This window comes from Canis aureus, chromosome 2, assembly GCF_053574225.1.
Source record: "Canis aureus isolate CA01 chromosome 2, VMU_Caureus_v.1.0, whole genome shotgun sequence".
Classification (NCBI taxonomy): Eukaryota; Metazoa; Chordata; class Mammalia; order Carnivora; family Canidae; genus Canis; species Canis aureus.
Window position 1 is genome coordinate 623,910 of NC_135612.1, and position 24,156 is coordinate 648,065.

At 33.7% G+C, this 24,156-nt stretch overlaps 1 protein-coding gene across 9 annotated transcripts in view; it reads right to left on the reverse strand.

The window, feature by feature from the left end:
- APC (APC regulator of Wnt signaling pathway) overlaps positions 1–24,156 on the reverse strand; it is a 128,339-nt gene that overhangs the window by 50,568 nt on the left and 53,615 nt on the right. For 5 of the 9 annotated variants that reach the window (XM_077861379.1, XM_077861428.1, XM_077861422.1 and 2 more), the window contains exons 2-6: positions 20,106–20,258; positions 16,334–16,418; positions 14,943–15,144; positions 9,332–9,440; positions 6,649–6,762 (exon numbers count right to left, since the gene is read on the reverse strand). In XM_077861379.1, the coding sequence (XP_077717505.1) occupies positions 6,649–6,762; positions 9,332–9,440; positions 14,943–15,144; positions 16,334–16,418; positions 20,106–20,240 (645 nt within the window). In that variant the 5' untranslated portion in view covers positions 20,241–20,258. Of the gene's footprint in view, positions 1–6,648; positions 6,763–9,331; positions 9,441–14,942; positions 15,145–16,333; positions 16,419–18,078; positions 18,260–20,105; positions 20,259–24,156 lie in introns of those variants that run through there. The other 4 variants (XM_077861421.1, XM_077861390.1, XM_077861416.1 and 1 more) reach the window with 3 other exon arrangements.

The following is a 24,156-nucleotide window of genomic DNA, read 5'->3' on the forward strand; positions in this document are numbered from 1 at the left end:
TTTCAATCTGCATGTGTTTTTAGGTCTGAAATGAGACCCAACATATAGATGGTTTTTTTTTTTTTAATCCATTTGTCACCCTATGTCTTACGATTGGAGCATTTAGTCCATTTGCAAAGTAATTATTGATAGGTATGTATTTATTGTCATTCTGTTGCTTGTGTTATGGTTGTTCTTGTAGTTTTTCTCTGTTTCTTTCTTCTCTTGCTCTCTTCTCTCACGATTAGTTGACTTGCTTTAGTGATATGCTTGGATTCCTTTCTTTTTTATTTTTGCATATTATTGGTTTTTGATTTGTAGTTACCATTGGGTTTGTATGCAACATCTTCTGTATACAGCAGTCTATACTAAAATGAAGGCTGCTTAAGTAGAGCCCATTCTTAACTCCTCTCCTCTCCATGTTTTAGGTATATGGTATCATACTTTACATCATTTATTTTGTTAAGTCCTTTGGCTGATTTTGATCAATATACTTATTTTTACTATTTTTGTGCTTCCTATTTCCTTACTCTTGTGTACGGTCTTTACTTTCCACTTGAAGAGTCCCCTTTAACTTTTCTCGTAGGGCTGGTTTAGTGGTAATGAATTCCTTTACTTTTCTGTGTGTCTGGGAAACTCGATCTCTCTTTTCATTCTGAATGAGCCTTGCTGGAGACAGTATTTTTGCCTGTTTTTGTTTGTTTGGTTTTTGTTTGTTTGTTTGTTTGTTTCCTTTCAGTACTTTGAATATGTCATGCTATTCCTTTCTGGTCTACAAAGTTTCTGCTGAAAAATCTGATGGCCTTATAAGGTTTCCCTTGTATGTAACGGCTTTCTTTTCTCTTGCTGCTTTTCAAATTCTCTCTTCATCACTACTTTCTGCCACCTTAATTACTATGGGTCTTGGTGTGGACGTCCTTGGGCTGATTTTGTTAGGGGATTTTTGTGACTCCTGGATGTGGATTTCTGTTTCCTTCCCCAGATTCAGTTAGTTTTCAGCTATTATTTCTTCAAATAAATTTTCTGCCCCCTTTTCTCTCTCTTTTCCTTATGGAATCTCTATGATGCAAATGTTATCATGCTTGATGGTGTCACTGAGTTCCCTAAGTCTATTCTCATTTTGCATAATTTTTTTCTCATCTGCTCAGCTTGATTACTTTTCATTACTCTGTCCTCTAAGTCACTGATTCTTCTGCTTCTACTATTTATTCTATCTAGTGTAATTTTAATTCATTTATCGTGTTCTTCATCTCTGACTGGTTCTTTTTTATCTCATTGTTAAGGGTCTCACTGATGTTCTCCACTCTTTTCTCAAGCCCAGTGAGTATATTAATGATCATTTTTTTGAATTCTCAGGCACATTACATATCTCTGTTTTACTTAGGGCTCCTGCTGTGATTTTGTCCTATTGTTTCATTTCAGATATATTCTTCTGTCTCTTCATTTTGTCTAGCTCTCTGTATCTGCTTCTCTGTGTTAGGAACGACAGCTATGTTTCCTGCACCTCAAAGTAATGGCCTTATGAAGAAGAGGTCCTATAGTGCTCTGTTGTGCAAAGTCTTATGTTTACCAGAATGTGGTGCTTTAAGGCTATCTTCTATGTGTGATGTGTGTGCCCTGCTGTTGTAGCTGAGCTGTTTTTCCCTTCAGTCTAGTTATCTGCAATGGCTCTCTTCCCCCTGTTGTGGGCAGTGTCTGGTTCCTATGGTGTTAGTGGGCCAGTCTGGGGATGCCTTGGATTTAGGTTGAGTCAGACCAGGTGTTTCCTAGAGATGCTGTAGCATCAAACTGCTGTGTGCTTCCCCTGTGTTGTCCTGAGCAGCTTTTGTTGGTGGGTGCAACCTGTAGTCACACCACTTGTCTGCTTCCAGCCTGCTGCCAGGGCCTCCTCTGAAATGGTGTGTATGGTTATCTTTCCCTTTCTCTGGGGTAGGAGTCATTATGGAGTGTGCTGGCCACTGTAGGGGCTGCCCACAGACTGCCAGGCCTGCAGCACTGTCTTATATAGGCTCTGGCTAAGACAGTATTGGAGAGAGCAGGTCTCCCATAGCACAGAGCTAGGGGGCAGTGCCAGAAGCCCTACAGTGCTGGGCTTAAAGCTGCCTAATGGGCTCCTTAGAAGCATAGCCTAGGGGTAGGGGGACCAACCAATAAAATCTTAAATTAAAATTTTTAATATTTAAAAGATGAAAATAGGAAATTATATCTAATATTCCTCTTGATTTCTGTATTGCCAATATGCCACTAAATCTCGAAGTCATTCTATGTCTTGATACCCACTGAGATAGAGGATTTCTAATAATGTAACTTCTGTGCTTTCGTTTCTCAAAATGAAAATGGATGAAGTCAGTAGTATTTCTTTCCTTTTTTTAAATATGATAACCTTGAATATTTATGAAATTATGCTTAGTAATAAGTAGCTTAAAAGTTCAGGGTTATGTAGTTGGTGTGACTTTCAAAAAACTGATTTTAAAAAATTATAATAAAGTTCAATACAGATTCGGTATAAGTCTTAACAAACTGGGAACAGAAGGTAAATTCCTCAACTTGAGAAAGGTTATCTACCAAAAACTGAGTAAACAACACATTTAACAGTGAAATTTTAAGAGGAGTCCCTTTAGAGTCATAATAAGACAGAGAAGACCAGTATCACTGCTTCTTATTCAAATATGTATTAGAGTTCTTATGTAATATATATAGAGAAAAAAACTGAAAAGGGCAAACAAAATTATCATTATTTCGCAAACAATACAAAAAAATCCAACTGTCATATTTGATAGTTATGTGGAAAATGCAAGAAAATCTTAAACTACTGAGACAATTTAATAAAAGAGCTCGAGAAAGTTCCTGGATACTTATTACTTAAAAGTAATTTAGTAATCATAGTTAATCTCATTTATAACAGTAACAAAAACTATATTACATCTAGGAATAAATTTAAAAAGATGTATAAAATCTTTATAGAGAACACCACAAAACTTTATTGAGGGACATAAAATAACATCTAAAAGAGTGAAGAAATAAAATTAATAACACCTAATATATACCGAGTGTTTACTATGGGCCAGATTCTAAGTGCTTTTACATGTATTAACTCATTAACTCATTCAGTTTAGCATTAGATTTTACCAATGAGAAAACTGAGGCAGAAAATTTACCCAAAATCAGTGCTTGGTGTAAGTAGCTTGTCTAGAATTAGAACCCAGGAGGACAGGCTCCACAGGCCATCCTTTCAAACAAGAACTAATCTTTATATTGTAAAGATACTAATTCTCCTCAAATCAATTTATAAATTCAATGTAATTCTAAAGAAAATGTATCAGGCTGTTTTTTTAATTAGAGAAGCTGATAATAAATTTCAGATGAAAAAGTAATGAACTGGAATATAACTAGATTTTTACAAACAAAAAGAGGAGAACTCACTCTACCTGGTACTAAGATTCATAAAACTACTGCAAATAAAACAAATGTATTGTCAGTGCAGGCACAGAGAAACTAAAATAAATGAGTGGAACAGAATCTAGAAATATTCAGCAAATATAAACTTACCATATGCCAGAGATGATGTTACTAATCAATGGGGAAATAGTGGAATATCAAATAAAGATAATGAGTAATTTAGTTAAAAACGTAAATATGCATGTATCTCTGTGTATATATTATTACATATAATTGATCATATATTAATAAAGACTAATATTTATTTAAAATGTAAGTTATATATTAAATAATTACGTATATATACATACTTGTGGGTATCTATGTAAAATTAGATCCCTACCTCCAAAACATACACAGTTGCATGTTGGAGATGAATTAAAGACCTAATAATAAAAATAAAACATTAAAAATATTAGAAATAATAGAAGGATAACTTATGATTTCAAGATAGGAAAAGGAAAAGACGTATAAGTAATTCATAGAAAGCACAACTATGACAATATAATTAATTTAGCTCTACAACAAAACTAATTTTTGTTATCATAAAGCTAAAATAGGCAATAGATTTTGCAGGGAGGGGTTGTGATGTGTATTATCTATAACAGAGTGGTATTAAAAGAATATTAATACAACTTGCAACTATTTAAGAGTAAGACATTTAACATAATAGAAAAATGGGAAAAAGATGAATAACAGGAAGTTCAAAAGTCTAATAAGTATATGAAAAAATATTCAACTTCAGTAGTATTCAGGAAAATTTAAGTTAAACAAGCTAATGTTTCATTGCCCCCCAACTGTTAATTATGAGTCTGACTCCAAGTGTTGGAGACATATAGAAGAAACGAAAAATTATAGTAAAATGGAAGTGTAAAGAACTTTCACCCTACCAATCCCTAGTCCCCAAAAGTAAGCTCTAGTAACAACTTGGTGTACATTTCCCCAGCCTTTGCTTATAGGTATATAGGAAAGTAGGGACCACCATACTAAGCGTCCATATATATGCTGAACAAATAAAAAGTAAGTAAATAACCAGACTGTTAGCAGAGATAGCTGGAGACAGAAAATCTCACACAGGCATAGGCAAGAATGGATTTTATTTTGAATTTCCCTTGTTTACCAGTCATCTGTATGTGTTTACTAATCATCTGCATTTTCTTTTCAATAAATTGATTACATCCTCTAACCATTAAAAAATGAGTTGCCTTTTTCTTACTAGTTGTAGGAATTCTTACATTATAGGACTAATGACCATTCTTCTTTTATGTGTCAAAAATATTTTCCCTTAGTTTATCTTCTGCAGAATGTTTTAAAATTTTATGACATTTACATTTGTTGTCCTGTATTTTCCTCTATTAATTATAGGTTTACTTTTCACATTTAGATATTTAATCCATTTGTAATTTTTCTTATAAAATATGTGAGTTAGGGATCTAAATTTTATTTTTCCCACATAGATTGCTAGTTGTACCTATATATTTACTAAGTTACTTACCCTTCTTCCCAAAATTTATATATGTTTAAGGTACCTGATAAATTCTGAATCCAATACAGTGAAATTTACCAGTTTTTTTCTTTAAAAAATAGTGCTTTGTGTCTTTTTTAGGAAATCCTTTATTACTCCAATATTAGAAAGATATTCATGTATAGTTTTCTCCTGAAAGGCTTATTCTTGTAAAGACTTATTTGAGAGAGAGAGACACACGCACAAAGAGAGCGCAAGCGGAGGAGGGGCAGAGGGAGAAGGGGAGAGAGGGAATCTGAGGCAGACTCCCTGCTGAGTGGCAGCATGACGTGCAGTTCCATCCCAAGACCCTGAGATCACGAACTGAGCCAAACCAAGAGTTGGACACTTAATTGACTGAGCCACCCGGGCACCCAAAAGGTTTATTTTTAAAGTTTTACTTCTGGCATTTAAGACGCTAACTTGAATGGAACAGGGGTGAGAGGAAATTTTTTTTTTTTTAATTTTTTTTAATTTATGATAGTCACACACAGAGAAAGAGAGAGAGGCAGAGACACAGGCAGAGGGAGAAGCAGGCTCCATGCACCGGGAGCCCGACGTGGGATTCAATCCCGGGTCTCCAGGAACGCGCCCTGGGCCAAAGGCAGGCGCTAAACTGCTGCGCCACCCAGGGATCCCTTTTTTTGGGGGGGGGAGGTGAGAGGAAATTAAAAGGTGTATTACATATACGAATTACAACATAACTAACATAGATATATTAGTTGAGTCTCTAGCTTCATTGTGAAACTAATAGGTACGGACTATAAAATGGACCATGGTACTGGTGTTTAAGTATCTCCTTAGTCTACCTCCATACTGTAGCATAAAATGAATATATATTATGTTTAGAAAGCTACTATATAAAAGGTAAAGACTACACTTTGGGGATGTAAAATGTCATGTATGAATGATTTTAAAACTATAAAATAAACTCTTTAGAATACAAAAATGTATTTATACCACTCATATGAATGTATATTCTCCCTGTTATTTACTATTCTTTTAAATAAAATCTTTCAAATAATGTTTTCTTAACAAATTTCTCCTAAAAGTTTTCCTTTCCTTTTTTTTTTTTCCTTTTTAAATGTTCGTACTTACTTTGAAACAGACAAGGTAAACAGCAAAGCCTCCTCAGGGCTTAAAAACATTAGCCAGTAATATACTTGTGTAAATATAAAAGTCTAAATTCAATAATGTATGAAAATGCATAGCAAATAGCGAAGCTATTTACTATTCTTTCTTGACATCTGTTGAGGGGAGATATATGGGAATGTTCTCCATCCAACTCATCTTACCTTTCTCACTGTTCTATGTTTCCTCTCTACTTTCCTTAAATGAGGAATTCCCTTTTCATATGCAACTTAAACAGCAGCGAAATATTCTGAATGTCATTACACATACTTAGATTACAGGAAGTAAAAATCTGTGAAGTTAGCCATCAGTTACCAGACGACCAGCACCTAACCCTTTTTCTCTCTTATAATTCCAGGGCAGAGCTGAACAGTATCAGAGAAATGAAATATGGTGAAGGTGAAATTATGTGAACATTGGTTATGTTGCCCAGGAGCCATGATAAATTATTATTGTGAAGTTCTGCCAAAGTGAAAGTAGACTTATAAATACCTTTAATAATATTTAATCAATGTTAACAGAGCTATAATTCATTACATTCTTAATAGCTCTTCTCTAGCCTCTGCTGTTTTATAGTTTAATAATAAATAATTTACCTGCGCTCTTTTTTCCATATCCTGGCAAGTACCTAGTTGTTCTTCCATTGCAACTCTGATTTGCCTTGCTTCATATTCTAATTGTCTTCTGGTCATATCTGTTTGTAAGGAAAACTAAAACCACAAATTAAATTGAAATGTTAATATCTCATGTTATGTGTTTATCAGTAGAAGCAAAATGCATAAAAATACCAGTAAATAAAATGAGTATCAAATATGCACGTTATTGCACATAACTAGATTTTTTTTTTATTTTAAGGAATCCTAAAATTTGATTACAGGTGCCGGGCTCAGTCTGGGTCCCTCATGTGAAATGCTGAGTTGAAACACTTTTATTGCCCCATAGCCATAAATGTTTTTATGTAAACTGTACTGATTCATTTAAAATATCTAATTGGCCCAGCTAAGGTAAGCCTTCTTCAGTTCCCATGTACTACTTTGTTAGAAATTAGTACATTAATGTGGACAACATAAAAAAATTAAGAAGTAGTTCATCATCCTTAAGTTTATACCTCAACTTAAGGATTGTTATAAATGTTCATACTGAAAAGAGAAAATCGTTCATAAGATGAAGAAAATGTATAAGGAAAAACTCTTTATTTATTGCAGATAATCATAAATTGCAAAACAACACAAACTTTCTGGTAAAAATCCAAAAGTGAAACAAAGTTGAAATAAACAAGAAGTACTTCTTCATGCAGGGGTTGTTAATTCATTTAACCCTCTAATCAATTAACTCTGTAATTAAAATTCCAGGCACTGAGATAACTGCTAGGCATACAAAAGGATGAAAAAAAGGACAAGGTAATGTAACTTATAAACGCATGCTCCAGGAGGTAATAATAGCTAAAAGTCTGATTAAATAAAATTATAATGGGCTATGAAGGAAATGAGAAAGTGGTATAGATTTTTTATGCTCTATATACTCAGAAGAAAGCTGTGCGAGACCTATGTCACACTCAGACCTATGTCACACACTAACATTCTATAGGTCCAAGGATTCTAAACTGCACTGTCAGTTAAATCAGGGAAGCTCTCACCCTTTTCCCTTGCAATAATGCAGATGACATTCCACAGATAATGTATTTCTATAGGCATACCCAAATTATGGGTTGCAATACAGATGAAATAGTCTGTATGTTATTTCTAAGTCCCAATGAGCCAGTCCTAACTCCACTTATTTATTCTCCATTTCCCAAAAACCCCTGCAAAAAAAAAAGTTGAACATAACAATGTTGCAATAATGTGGTTTAGATCTGATATTTTAAAAGCAATGTCTAATATCTTGATAAGTATTTACATATGAAAGTGTTAACTTGCTTCCCAATATAAACACATAATTTGTGAAATTAAAAAATATTTATGACATATAAGCAGTTTACATTTGCTAATGTTGTGAAATGGCCTATAATGTTTTACATATCCTATTAAATAAATGTGATTATTTAATAAATATGGAAAGAATTTATTTGACAACTCCTCTTTGTTTCAGATATTAACCAACTGCTTTCTAACTGTCACACACACTTGAGCTCTTTCCTAAACCTGATTTCATATAGACAACTAGACTCTAAATTTTGTATATTTTAAGTATCAATGAGAATGGTGAGCAAAACTATGCTCAGGTATTTTTTATTTGAGTAAAAATCCCACCAAAACTTCCTGAGTTCCTAATCCTTGTATGCCAGTAACTTTCCATTAACTGTTCTTTTACTATCTGGGTCTCCTCAACTCCCAGGAAGATGTCAAGGACATTGTCAGGAAAAGGGATCCTTTTCTTCCTCTCAAAATCTTATACGATTGTTCTAGATTACACACGTAAGCTTCTGGTTCTAAGCTCCTTCCAGACAATGTCCACTAAGGAAATCTGGTAAAGTACATGTTTTGAAAGTGCTCCTTTCTACTTTTGTTTTTCATTTATATCCTCACAAAAGTGTTATTAGAAAATTAAAACTCTAAGCTAACAGAGGACAATATATCTTTTATTCTATTTTTCTCTTTTTAAAAAATATTTATGGACAACAGTTAGAATACAATCTTGTTCAAAATTATTAATGTATTCCAGAACATTCAGAATGTTCATGCTATCCCATGAATAAAATAGCTGACATGGAAAGCTTGGGGAAAGAAAGGCTGACAAGATGAAGTTCTTTTTCACATAGTTATATTTGCAAATAAACACACTTTTATACTTGTAGAAAGTCTTAAGATCCTGGCCAAAAGATTTTGTTATTTATAATAACTGGAATAGCACTCAAATTATCTTTAAAGACACTTTTATTACAAAAACTATATGGCATGTAAAGTGGTTCAAAAGATAGATGGTAATAAACATTTTCAGAGTATGTTTGGTAATTCAACAGACAGAATTAAAAAACCAGTTACCTAGTTGAATTGAGTCCTTTAGAATGCAAACCTAATAGATTTTCTTAATTGGTGGTTTAAAATAAATATCTGCTTGAGCATAATGAAGTTTATATCACCTTTACAAACAAATATTCATTAATTACTATATATTTGAGTTTAAAGTTAGATAAAACATATTACAGTTTACAAATAACTAAAAATGCAATTATCTTGAATGTTTTTTTTTATCTTGAATTTTTTAAATGAGTAACGTAGGTACTTTTAAGAGATCAAAGTTATTAAAGTCTAAAATAGGTCATAATGCTAAGTTACTTACATTTTCAGTTAAAGGGAGACTATCTATTCTTTTAGTGAGATTCTGAAGTTGAGCATAATACCAATCTTTTTCCTTTTCTTCTTTGTCAAGATCAGCAAGAAGTAATGATCTGTTTTTTTAAAAAAAGACAAGTTTACACAATACCAAAAGAGTACATAACAGTAATTCTTATCAGCTGCAATTATAATGTTCTCTACTTAACCTAAAGTTTTAATAATGAATAAGCAGAACACTTTAATTGGATTTTTGAAGGTGGGACTTAGAATATTATAATCATTAAAATTTGAATATTAAAAAATTCTTGGGCAGCCCCGGTGGCGCAGCGGTTCAGTGCCGCCTGCAGCCCGGGGTGTGATCCTGCAGACCCAGGATCGAGTCCCACATCGGGCTTCCTGCATGGAGCCTGCTTCTCCCTCTGCCTGTGTCTCTGCCTCTCTCTTCGCTCTGTCTAAATGAATAAATAAATAAATCTTAAAAATAAATAAATAAATAAATAAATAAATAAATAAATAAATAAATAAATAATTCTTACTTTTTCACCTAAATAAGATACTCAACATCCTTACTAGAACATTTACATTTCAACCTAAGGCTTTCTTCACGTTTATTTACAGTCTAAAGATATCATGATGGTTTGCAGAAATAAAGTACAGATATAACAAAACCCAAAAATTAATATAAGAATAAAAAGAGTAAGGAAAAGCAGTAATTACACAAAAAACAAACCTAGAGTATAGGAAGCCACTGCCCTGGACACAGATGTGGCTTTCAGCTTCTCAAAATAATAGGAAATATTTTGTCACTGTGCACTTCTCCAAAGACATACAGATGGCCAAAAAAAAAACACATGAAAAGATGCTCAACATCATTCATCATCAGGGAAATGCAAATCAAAAGTACAGTAAGATACCACTTCACATCTGTCAAAATGGCTAAAATCCAAAACACAAGAAACAAGTGTTGGTGAAGATGGGAATAAAAAGGAACCTTCCTGCACTTTGGTGGGAATGCAAACTGGTGCAGTTACTGTGGAAAACAGTATGGAGGGTCCTCAAAAAATTAAAAAATAGAACTACCTTATGCTCCAGTAATTCTACTACTGGGTATTTACCCAACGAATATAAAAACACTAATCACAAAGATACATATACCCCTATGTTTATTGCGGCATTATTTATAATGGCCAAATCATGAAAGCAAACCAAGTGTCCATCGATAGATGAATGGATAAAGAAGAATAGATATATATATGTATACGGCTAGGGCTGAAATGATAAATGGGAAAATAAAGTGAATGTGAAGAATCATGTTAGAGTTGCTTTATCAACTGATATATATTTATATATACACACACATATATACGTGTAAAGGCATACCCAAACACACACACACACACACACACACACACAAACTATAGAATATTACTCAGCCAAGAATGAAATCTTGCCATTTGCAAAATATGGATGAATCTAGAGAACATAATGCTAAGCGAGATAAGTCATTCAGACACATACCATATGATCTCACTCACGTGGAATTAAGAAATACAACGATGACCAATATAAAAAAAAAAGAAAAGAAAAAGAAAAAGAAAAAAAGAGACAAACCAAAAAACAGACTACAGAGAATGAACTGATGTTACAAGAGGAGAGGTTGGTGGGGGGAGGGGAGGTGGAATAGGTGAAGGGGATTAAGAGTACACCTATCATTAAGAGCACCGACTAATGTACAGAATTGGTGAATCACCATAGATTGTATACCTGAAACTAACATATAGTTAACTCTATTACAATTAAAAGAAAGAAAAAGATTAGTTGCAGAAACTTTAAAACAAAATATTGTGTATATTCCCAGAGATTCTACAAAAATGCAATGATCTACATGTATACTTACATGTACATTTTTAAACATGAACAATAGTTTATTACTCTATGTATTGCCCTATTAACTTTTTATCACTTAAAAATCGATCTTGGGAGATCATTCTGTGTCAGAAAAGAAAAAGGTCCTACGTATTTTTTGTTAGCTGTGTAGTATTCATGAGTCCATAATGGGATACGCTATAACCAGTTTTGTTTTAAAGGGCATTTAGGGCCTTCCTAATCTTTTGCTATTATCAACAATGCTACACTGAATATGCTTATAGATAGTCCCATTTCACAAATGTGCAAGCATGTATATAAGATAAATTCTTAGGGTATGTAAAATCTTAACTTACTGCTCTTATTAGATGTTGTACCAATGTATGCTCCTACCACTTTCACCAACATAAATGTCTGACCAAACTTTATTTCTGCATATCTATTTTTTTTTAACAGTGTATCACTAAGGTTAATTTGATTTCTTTTAGTGTAAGGTTAGCATTTTTTTTTTCAAGTTTAAAAACCATTTGTATTTCCTCACCTATAGCTTTTTCTTACTTTTTTATAGGGCCTCATCTATATTAAGAATGATTATACTTTTGGTTATATGGGTTATAAATATATTTTCTCTGTTTATCACTTGTCTTTTGTTTACAATGTCTTTGTCATGTAGAAGATTCTGATTTTTTTTTGTAGTCAAATTTGTGGATATTTTCTGTTATCACTTCTGGAGTTTGCTCATCTACAGAGATGTTCCCCTCTAGTATTGTTACTTTAAAATTTTGTTTGATTATATTGTTTTGAAAATATGTTTGCATGTGAGTATGTGGAAGGTTATATTCTTGCTAAAATTCCCTTTCCTTTACTGAGAAACAATTAAAAATATAAGAAATAAGCCTTTATTTTTTATGTGGCAACGTCAGCAGTGAGGGAATCCATGAGATAGTAAGCCCCTGCTTATTATGATGTAGCAACCTTGGGGGCAGTGCAGACCAATGAGAAGCTGCCTCCTCCCTCCCATTTCTGACAACAGAAGCAGGAAAAAGCACCAGAGAAAGCCTGAACCCCTTTCACAAGCTGTTGTAAAGACGAGATTTAATTATATTTTTTAGTGCCCCCTGGTGAGAACTAGCAGGACCTACCAGGATTTAGGTGCTGAACAAATAGTGATGCTACTATTTCCTCTGATTACTCTCCAATAAATGGGCTAAGTAAGAGCTGGGCATTTTAAGTGTTTAAATTGATAGGCCAATGTTAATAAAGGCGGTAGAGTGAGGGGAGGCTATGGGGAATAGGGACAAGTTGTTATTGTCAAGTTTAGGGTGGAACAATGGTAAAATGCTATGGGGAAGCCACGGTTACAGTGTTTTGAGCCAAAATGTTAACAAGTGGTTAAATGATAGTGATTGACAACAGTGCTTATTAAGGCTCAGAACTGAAACCAGGTCTAGACTCAGAGGCAGGTAGGTCTTTAGGGTTTAGACTTTTTTAAACAATTGTTAAGTCTTCTCTAAAATGCAAGTTTCATGTCATCTTAGTCCTCTAGCTGACTCAGGGTCACCTAAAAGAGCATGGCACATTATGTACTATGCATTTAATAAATACTTGTTAAATGAGTGAATAGCTAACATGACAACAGCTTACAATTTTTGAATGTTCTAAGAACTAGACATAGCACTAAGTATTTTTTTAAAATCTAATTTAATCCTTACAACATCCTTTGAGGTAGTTATTCTTAGGCTCACTCTTCAGACTGGAAAACTGAAGTTCAAAAAGGTTAAAGCGCTGTGTAGCTAGGTTTGAGCCCTGGCTTGACTACTTTCTAGCACTTACCTTGGGCGATACAGAAAACAAGAAAAAAAGAGACAGAGAGACAGTGAACCTGTAACTTAAAAGAGAGAAAGAAAGAAGAGAAAAAACAGGGGAGAAAATCAAAGAAATTACATGACAGAATTTTCAAAAGCTGAAAATTCTGAAAATAAATTTTCCAGATTAAAAGGGCACAGTGAGTACCCAGCATGACAGATGAAAAAAACACATATACTGAGGCATTCTAAAAGCTTCTACAAAAAAAAAAAAAAAAAAAAAAAGCTTCTACAGAAGAAAAATGGCAACCTACAAGGGAATGAGAATCAGACTGGTATTAAATTTCTCATCAAAGACTGATTATGAAGAAGGAAAATGAGTGTTTTTTTTTTTTTTTTTTTAGGAAAATGAGTTTGAGCCTAGACCTCTCTAACCTATCAACTGCATGAGAGCAAAATAACGGTTCTGTCATATATGCAAGGACCCAACATCCTCCTCCAACGTAATGAAAACCAAGAGGATGCAAGACATCTAAGAAGTACATACACACGTACGCTCCTCTCTGTCTCTACTTAATAAACTTGGGACTTTATCTACATGGAGCAAAGTACGTTCCTAGGAAAGGGGGCATGGTCACATATTCTGTGTCTCTTAACAGAGTTCAAAGGGGACAAAGACGGAAGACTGTGGACCCAGTTAGCTTCCTATTCACAATAGTGTTTCCTATGTTGTCTGATAGAAATAGTCTTGGCTCAAGGTGTGAAACAGATTCACGTAAACTCAAGAGGAAATAAAGCTTAGTGCTACATCTATTTTTATAGATGCACACACTTAAAACTAGAGAGACAGCACGCAAAAAGTCTTTTGCCTTTCAGTTAGATATGCTGGACATTTTTACATTAACAACCACTTTTCACAACTCTGCAAGGTAGAACCATATCCCTATTTTACAGGAGAAAACACAAAATTTAATGACATGACCAAGGTTACAGAGCTAATATGTAATGTTTATACATTTTAACATTGCTTGAATGTTTAATAAAACTTTTAGGAATATAAAAATGGTGAGTTATTCATGCATTAAGGAATTCCATAACCTTTTACAAAACACTTGATAAAGTTCTTGATAATGATATATATTCTAGTATTTGTAGTAAGATTTTAACTTCGGTAAGAGAAGAAGTAATAAATTAACTGTGAGAAACTAGATAATATACGTCAAGCATTGTTTTTTAAGATACTGAAACTGATAAATTAAGAAATGTTATATTTGTGGCTACTTTTAATAGGACTTCCCTAATGGAAACAGTTACCTCAGACTGACTCTCTAGTTACTCAATTTATTTCAAAAGGTAACAAAAAATTCAATTAAAAATCAGTTACATATTTTAACCTGACCTAAATACTGTGATCATGTGTCTTATTCAACCTACAGGGCATGTGAAGTATTTAAGTAACAAAGTACAAGTCTTAGAATCCCAAGAATTGCCTCCTTTACATTTTCTTTTTTTTTTTTTTTAAGATTTTATTTATTTATGCATGAGATACACACACACACACAGAGAGGCAGAGACACAGGCAGAGGGAGAAGCAGGCTCCATGCAGGGAGCCCGATGGGGGACTCGATTCCAGGACCCTGGGAACATGACCTGAGCCAAAGGCAGACACTCAATCACTTAGGCACCGAGGTGCTCTACATTTTCATATTTAATATTGTCTCATTACATTTTTGGATTTAATATAAATATGATCAGTAACATACTACCTTTGTTTTTGTTTTTGTTTTTTTACTACCTTTGAATTAATAAATGTAAACAGCTCTCTTAAGTGTTCATGATCACCTGCCATTCATGCTTCATAATTCCTATCTTATATTACAAAATGACAAAATAATAGTAAAAATTGGGAGTATACAAGTTTATGATTTAATGAAGAAAAGTTACCTCTCTTTCTCAAGTTCCTCTAAATAACCAGTATTTTCTCTGCTTCCGTTTACAAACCCTCTTCTTGGAAATGAACCCATAGGAACAGGACTGCACTCTCCCGAACGACTAGATACAGATCCTTCGCGGCTTCCATAAGAACGGAGGGACATTTTTGACCGTAGTTTCACTCCAGGGAAATTACTGCTATCTAAGTTAAGTTCTAAATGGAAGAGAGACAAGTTTTTATATAACAATTGCTTTAAGGGATCTAAAATATTGCTAATGCAATTATATTCTCTTGGAAATAAAATATTAGATTCATATTTTAGTACTCAAATTTTAACCCATTTTATAATATAATTGAATATATATTATATATATTACATAAAGCCTGCAGGAGTACTAAATTATGGCAGCTATAGAGCAGCAAATTTATGCAGGGAACAGAGAATCCTTACCACAAATGCTAATGTTCTATATACAAATATCAAATCATTAAAAAAGTGTTCACTGCAACTCTACATTTCTGATAGAGGAGGCCACAAAGACACATGATTGAATAAACAATTATTTAGGAATAGAATGACTAAATTTTCCCTCCAAAATAGCTTCAGTCACAGAAAAAGGAATACATTAAAGAAAAATCACACAAAATGTCTTTCCTTAAATTCCGACTAAATAATAATATATTTTAGGATGCAAAGGTAATTTCTCAGCCTAGTTTCAACTATAATAATTAAACACTCTTCCTGTTTTGATACCTGAATTTTTAAGCAACAAAATGAGAAAGTTATTTTTTCAAAATTCTATGAAAAATGGCATATAATCAGCTAATGTAAGTGGGAAGATCAAACACTTGTATTCTGGATGGAACAGAGGAGGACACTATTCCTTTAAGTAAGGCAACAGGCCCAGTCTGTGGCACACAGCTTACTCAAGGTCTATACAGTGACTGGAAGAAGAGCAATGAGCTTTAAAAAGAGCTGAAAATGATCAAATAAGGAATCTATAATAATTTAAAGTCAGTTAAATGTTTCACTTAAGGAATGACAAGCAAGTAGACATTTTACATTATCCATATTTTACCAACTGAATCCTAACAGACAAGGCTGTTTTACCAGGAAAACTGAAACCAACATTCAAAGAAGCTGTATTTGGATATACATTATTTTTAAAATACTTTTATTTATTATTTATTTGAGAGAAAGAGTGTATGTGCAAGAGAACACAAGCAAGAGGAGCCGTAGAGGGAGATGGAGTAGCAGACTCTCCCATGAGCAAGCAGCATGACATGGGGCTCCATCCCAGGACCCTTGAGATCATGACCTGAGCTGAAGGCAGATGCTTAACTGACTGAGCCACCCAGGTGTCCCTAAAAAATTATTTTAAAACACTTTTAAAAAATCTACCTTTGAGGCGCTCTAATAAGTCAATCTGTCCAGAAGAAGCCATAGCTTCATCTTCAATACTTCCTTGTAGTTGTTTAAGTACTTCCTGCAAAAAAGAACACAACATATTACCATGACAAAATTTTAAATAACTTCTTGAAGATATGATTCTAAGTTTCTTGGCATTTCGGTATGCTGGGGGAAAAAAGTTTCAGATCAACCTGAAAATATATGTTAAGCTGTAAAGCACTTTACGTATATTACCTATTATTAATTATGAATAACCAATTGCATCACACAACAATAGTGATATTTTGTGATAATGGAGATTATAGAGAGTCTCCATAAGACACATTATCCCTAACTTTTAAAACAATACAACAAGGAGAATTATTCTCATTTTTCAGGTGGGTCAAGCAAGACTCAAAGCCCCTGCCCAAAGCTTTTGTTATGTGTTTAGAATCCATATCTCTGAAGCTTATACCAACACGACCATGAAAAACACCAAATTAACAATTATAATATGAGCTAAATTGAACTTAAATAAACAAAAACCGATGGAAAAAAAGCAATTACAATGTGCTGTTTAATTTTACATATTTGAGTTTTTATATTCCATATCTCAGTACAGTCTACTAGCATATTGATTTACATTCAGCAGGTACTGCAATGACCATACGCTCACTGCCTCCTGACTTTTGATGACATTGTTTCCTTTCCCATTTAAATCCTTCTCTTGATAAATTTCCCTCAAATTACGTTGGAAACTCATTTCCACCAGTTTTTCTGCATGTTCCTTAATAATAATTTGTATTGTTATCTTTCATATTCCGGGGCCTTCCTTCGAGTTCCTAGCAGAGTCCTTATTGGCCAATCAGGTTTCCAAATACAAGACTATGTTTATGATCTTATAACTATGCGCAGTATTCTCCAATATGAAAAGTGATCCATAAACAGATTGAAAAGGAAATTTATCAAAAAATAAGTCCAACAAAGACAATTTTACTGGTTTACCTTGAGTGACATTATCAGCATTAAAAAAAGAACCCCGCGTTAACAAGAAAGCCTGTGGCCTTAAAATCTGACCTTCTAGGCCACATTGGAGGTGACTGATAATTCATGTTTGGGTTATTATGGCTGAAATGTATCACATCTGTGGGAGAGGAAACCAATCTGTACAGGGATACCATCCTTGAATGAATGTAGGGTACTCTACAATGTCTATTATAAACTTCAGGACACCATCTCCTCCATAAAGGACTATCATTTGATATGATTGAGGACTATCATTTATTAAGTTATCTGTGTTTTTTTAGGATCCCAATTCTCTTTCCATCCATCCACTGCTACTACTTGTACTCTTTCAGTGATCCTTTAATCTTATCCCTATTTCTTATACTCCCTAGCCTCATAATTCAACAACTACCCTTCTGCAGATAACTTCAAATTGTATGTCTCTAATCCTAACATCACTTGCAAACTTCAGATTCACTTTCCTAATTTGAGTGACAGATGCTTTACATTTGGATGATATGGACTTCCTATGTAAATGTCCAGAACTATCATTTTGTGCCACTACAATTTGTTTTTTGCCTTGTATCCTCTCAGTACATTTCCCTATTTTACACATATTTCTGTCACACACACATACACACACACCAAGTATTTTAACAGTTTGTAGCAATACCTTGTAATCAACAGCAAAGCAGTATTCCTTTTGCCACTAGATGGTACTATTGCATAAGTTTCAGAAATTCTTAAATTACCTAGTTGAAGGAGATCCACCTTGCCTTTCTTCGGTAAATAGGTTAATGAGCAGGAAACAGGATTCAAGATTATATAATGTAGTCCAAAGAATAATAAGTGATTTCGGGCAAATAGCCAATGTTTTGGATTGACTTTAATCCAATGTGGGAAGTGCCAAGCGTCTTTTCACAAATCAATATTCTATGACAAAACAAATGGTCATGGCTCCTGCTCTTGAACAGCTTATATACATAAATAATTTCATTATAAGGTTGTAACTGCTATGATACCATATGACTAATCTTAAAGGACTATGTGGACTATGGCTCTGCAAGGATGTCTGCAGAAGCACTTACTGAATAATAATCAATTCCGGGTTGAATTCAGACATATCTTGAGTACCAATATTCATGATGTGTAATATGATACACCACATGGATAAATGGTCAACCTGATATTCCACGGTAGAGACTTAAGGGTCTGACTTGTATTTTTACTCCAAGACATTCCTCCAGGGTAGGTTAAAATGTCTCCCAAAATAAATTTTGAATTTGCTCAAGGACTTAAGCAAAAATTTAAAAGGGATCTCAAAATTGTGCACTATAAGACAGGACTTCCAGGTGGGCTTGCCAAGAGGAATTCTTTGCTAAGTACACCTCCCAAAGTAGATGAAAGAGTAGCCCTGCTGGGAATTTTTAATTTTGTTACCTTTAAACTTTTAAAACCACATATCATGTACAATAATTTTAGATATATTGTGTTAATCAGTGTTAAAATAGCAAACTATTCTTTAATACTAGATAACTGATTTGGCTGTTTTTGAAGTCACCCAATTTGTGGTGAGAAAACATGTTTGCTTAAAGTCTACCTTATTTCCAAAAGGACTGGAGGTAGGTACCTTAGAGATCTGTCCTTATCAAGGACAGTTTTTAACCATAGAAATAGGTAGTTAGAGTAGAAAAGATTTATGGATAGATAGAATAGTACATACAAGTAAAAGGTTGAACTGTTAGGATATTGACAATAAAGGGTAAAGGAGGAGCACAAATAGTTCAGTGATGTATAAAGGCTTGAAGAATAAGGGAGACCTCAAATTGTACAGAAAAAGAACTATAAGAAAATAGGCAATGAATAAGGAATAAGAGTAGTGAAAAGACAGGAAGAACAGGGTGAGGCACCCAGATGCTATAACAGCCAAGAGGCAGAAACAACACAAAGCAGAAAGATTTTTTAAAAGAGAAAGGGGTTAACAGTTTTGTTGATGATTTCCAAATCTATAAAGTTATTAAGTTCAGGGAGAAGGGAATCTGCCTAAGTACCTGGAAATTAAAATAGCTAAAATTTTAACCTCAATTATTTTGAAATTAGAACGTATCTTCCCCACTGCAGACTGAATATTTTATAACTTTTCTTGGAGGTTATCACAACTTTTCAATGCTAGTCAGCAAACCAATTTCAGGACATGAGAGAGCCGTGGAAATTGTCTAGGCTAGTGCGATGCCTGTATTTTCCAAATAAGACACCTTAAGGCCAGAAGGGTACCTAAAGGTGATATACCTTGGCTCGTGGCAAAACAAGGAATAGGACAAGGTACTGACTTTCAGTTCCGGACTCTTCCTACTAGGGCATTTTATTTTTCTTGATCATTTATCACTGACTGCTTCACTGAAGTGGAGACAAGATCTGGGAGAGTGGGGGAAAAAAGCCTATATTTAGTAAGAGATACTTTAAAGTGAAACTAGTTTCTATGAATTACACAGAACACCCAGCCTCAGTATTGTGATGCTAAAGCTGGTCCCTTATTTTTAAGCTTAAAAATAACTAAGAACAAACTAGCCCTTGGGTTTTTACAATTATTTTCTATGATTCGCCGGGTTAAATACATTTTGTTCAAAATATACATGCTAACTTTGCAAGAAAGAGTTTACATATTGCTGCTTAACTTAAAATACACTTTTAAGTAAGTGAAGTATCTAACCCCAACTTTATAGGAGGGAATACTGAATAAAAATGGATAAACTATAATTAAAAGTCACAGTCTTGATACCTTCATATTAGATGCCTCAGTTTCCAGTTTTGTAAGATGATTGGAATTATCTTCTAGCTCTTGTCGAAGATTTGAGTTCTCCATCTTCAGTGCCTCAACTTGCTTTAACAACTGATCATATGAAGCTGCAGCCATCCTTGGCTACCCTTGGACCTATAAGGTTAAAAAGGATTTTGAAATTCACTACTAAAAATATTGTGGCTGCTTGTTTACAAAGAAAGGGATAAAGAAACAAAACTCTGGAGACATTTAATAACAATACTGTTTATTCAAGCAGCACCGCCTAAGAGGATGAAACACGAGAGTTTTAGCTGAAGACAAGGAGAACTAAAATAGAAGAACCTCAGTAGTGCTTGATAACATTCGCCTTTTCCACAGGTGGATGAGATTTGTCAGGCTAGAATTTTTTTCAAGTTTTTAAAGATACTTTAACTGGTGTTATAGGTAAAATTTATGTATTGAAATGTAATCATTGATAAGAAATTCATATTGGTAATATTATTTATGGATTTTGTTCAACAATCACATAATTTTAAAAGCCAGAATGAATTAATGAGATTGGGTATTACAGTCTATCACTTTGATAGAAAGCTAGTCTTAAATATCATCCATCGGAAAGTATTTTTGAACTTCCAAGAAAGACTCATTAAAAAGGCAGCCATTTAACAAAGTATAGATACACAGAACAGCATTAGATGGAGACTTCATATCTTTTTGATAGGAAGATGATAAGTAAGACTTACTAATATAAAGTTCTACTACATTTATTCAAAAAGGTGAATATAATAGGCCATCCTATAGCACACGTGGTCTTGGGATCCACTGTGCTCAGACTAAGGTCAAAAGACACGTAAAGAAAATGGATGAGTTTAGAAGCAGAGATTGTCAAAGAGAAGTGAGGTAAAGTTTGGCAATTAATTATATCACTGTGAAAGAAGGGGGAGAAAAGCAAGATATAGAAGATAGCCAGGTAGTAAGAAGTCTTTAGCATGAACTAGAGAATGCTAGGAGTTAGACTAAGACTAACCAAGTTCAGAAGACCCAGATTCTCTTTTTAGTTTAATCCCAAACTCAATTTGGAATAAATAAAATTCTGCCTATCTTAATTCTTTTAGAGCTAAAAAAAGTATTACAAAATTTTTCTCATAAACAATACTTAAAGATCTTGACGCAAGAAAATGCATCTGGAATAAAATCCACTACAAAATAAGACAGATGGGTTTAACACTGGCTGGTCACTACAGTTATCGGGGTTCAGCAACTGAAAGACCTTTAACAAGGGAAAACAAAGGACTCAGGTGTAGCCACTCTCCAATGAGTTAATGAAGAGGAAGTGAGTCCTGGAGGTGGGCAATCACTCACATAAGTCTTTATATTGAAAACAATGAGAACTGGATTTATATTTGGAGACACAGGTCTTAATTTCAGGGTTGGTTATAATTTACTTTGCCCCTCCATTTTAATTCATTTCACCATTTGTAAAATGATTATCTACTAGCACAAATATGATTTACAGGGATACTGTTAGAATTAAGGATGAAAAGGCAGGTTGAAAAGTGATATGTAAAGGTAAGTTATATTATCAAAATACCCATGTAACGTGTCTTCCTTAGTAAGACCTAAGGTCAACGTGTTGTTACAAGTTGCTCTCCCCTGACCAAGGGACAAGAGGTAAGGAAATAATTCAGCTACTTGAAAAGGACAGAGACATCTCAAAAATGAAAGAGAAATCCACAGGTTTGATCATCCGCTCCACTTCATCCCAGTAACAAGCAGGTCTGAAAACACATAGCACATTACAAACTATGTAACAGAATTGGGTCTGACAATATAATAATGCAAGCCCTGAAATTCTTTACCCCAAATAGTTTTAGCAGGCTATTTTGCACTAAAATAATAAAACAACATAAAAGGTAGTAACACAGAGGAAGAGACAGATACACACAGGTTGAGACACGGAGGTTATAACCTTACACAATCACAGAAAAGCCAGATGGGCAAAATGAGCAAAGACTACGTGCTCTTTATTGAAGGGGAAAAATCCAACTCTTTAAATGGACAAAAACATTTGAACATCTTTTCGCCCCTCCAGAATCACAGGCATTAAAGTCATTTCTGCTCTAGAATGCAAAAGATTTCATATAATTTGATGGCAAAAAAGATACTGCTCCCTGGAGTAATGCCTCTTTGTATCCTTTTAAGATGTTGCAACCACCTTTCCCTAACTTAAAACTGCTTTATGTAAAATTTGAGAAACCATAAACTTACTTTAGAATGCCTTTTATTCAATCATGAGAATTTCATACGAAATATATCTTAACTACACGCCACTCAACATTAAAAAAATCAAAATTTATCTCATGAAATGGGGAAAACCTCTGAATTTTTCACTTTGATGAGAGTATGCAAACATCCCAATTTATTTTTCTGTAGTGTCAAGATGCCCATTACAGAGACTCTCACCCAAGAGTAGAGTAGGGAAGAAGAAAGCAAAGGGACTGTTATTTACATTTTCATTCAAATGTTCACTGAGAAACAAATTTACAAGTATCCTAAGAAATTAATGCAAGGAGGAAAAAAAGTTTCAGGCTGGCAAGAGGATATTCAATTAGAATTCAATTTGGAGTTATCATTATTAATAATGTAAGAAGTTTAGAATCACTTTTTTTAAATTAGTGCAACTGTTTTTATTGTTTTGTTTTGATGATTAAAAAGGATGTATCTGCTAGCACTTTTAGATGGCAATAAGAGGAAAACACCAACAGAAAGAGAAGAAAGCAAAAGAATCATAAGACTACTTTGTTCAACTGTATATGCAAATAAATTTGAAAACTTACATAATTTTCTAGAAAATGTATTTATCAAAATTAACCCTAAAGAGAAAGAGAAAATCCAACATTTCCAATAAAAATCACTATTAAAAAAATCAACATCATTCAACAGACTATTAGATCTCTTTGAAAAAAATGATTATGCCAAAGATGGTGAAAATATGTTCTACAAATTCAGTGCCCATTCTTGTTGAGAATACTGAATGTAAAAGGACTCTTGTTTAAATGTGATCCCTACCAATCCCAGAGCCGGCACCATAAGTAATGTGGAAACTGTAGATCGATTCCAAAAGTCAGGGGAAGTCCATCTTTACCACTGTTACTCAGTATACCAGTCAGCACAATTAAACAATTAAGTTAGCAACAAATACTATTGCAGATGACATAATTATATACCTAGAAGATCCCAAAAAACCAACTAATATCACTGTAAGATAATCGATTAATTTAGTGAAGTCCAAAATATACAGAAATATTTCCTTTATATCTTTCCTTTATGAGCAAAGAGAAATCAGATAGAAGATGAAATGGAAAGAAAAGTCCTATTTATAATTTTTGGAAATATAAAATACTTAGGCATAAACTGAACAAAAAGAGTCCAAAACATTTATGAGGAAAACTATAAACATACCATGTTCACATACATAAAGATTCAGAATCATGAAGATATCATTTCCCCCCAAGTTAATTTATAAATCTTATGTAGTCCCAATAAAAATGCTATTATGTAAGGTTTGTTTTCTGCAGCTAGACATTTAGAAAAACAACCAAAAAAAAAAAAAAAAACAAAAGTAAAGTATGAAAAGAAGGAACAGAACTATCACATACTAAAATACTGTACAAAGCCTTTATAAGTGAAACAGTTAAATGCATTGTATCAATTACTTAATTTCTTAGTCCTGATACTTGTACTGTGGATATGTAAGATGTTAACATTAGGGAAAGCTGGGAAGCTGAGTGAAGGGTATAGGGAAACTTACGGTTCTGTTTTTCCAACTGTTTTGTAAACCCAAAGTTATTTTAAAAATACCAAAGTTTTTAAAAGTTATGATATTATCATATGAATAGGTCAACTATGGGAACACGTGGATGCACACACACACACACAAATGACAAAGTAAATATATGTAGATTTAGTCATAATGAAGGTAGCATCTCAAATACACGTGAAAAGATGGACTTGAACTAAGTGGCACTGGGCAACAGGGCAGCCATAAGAA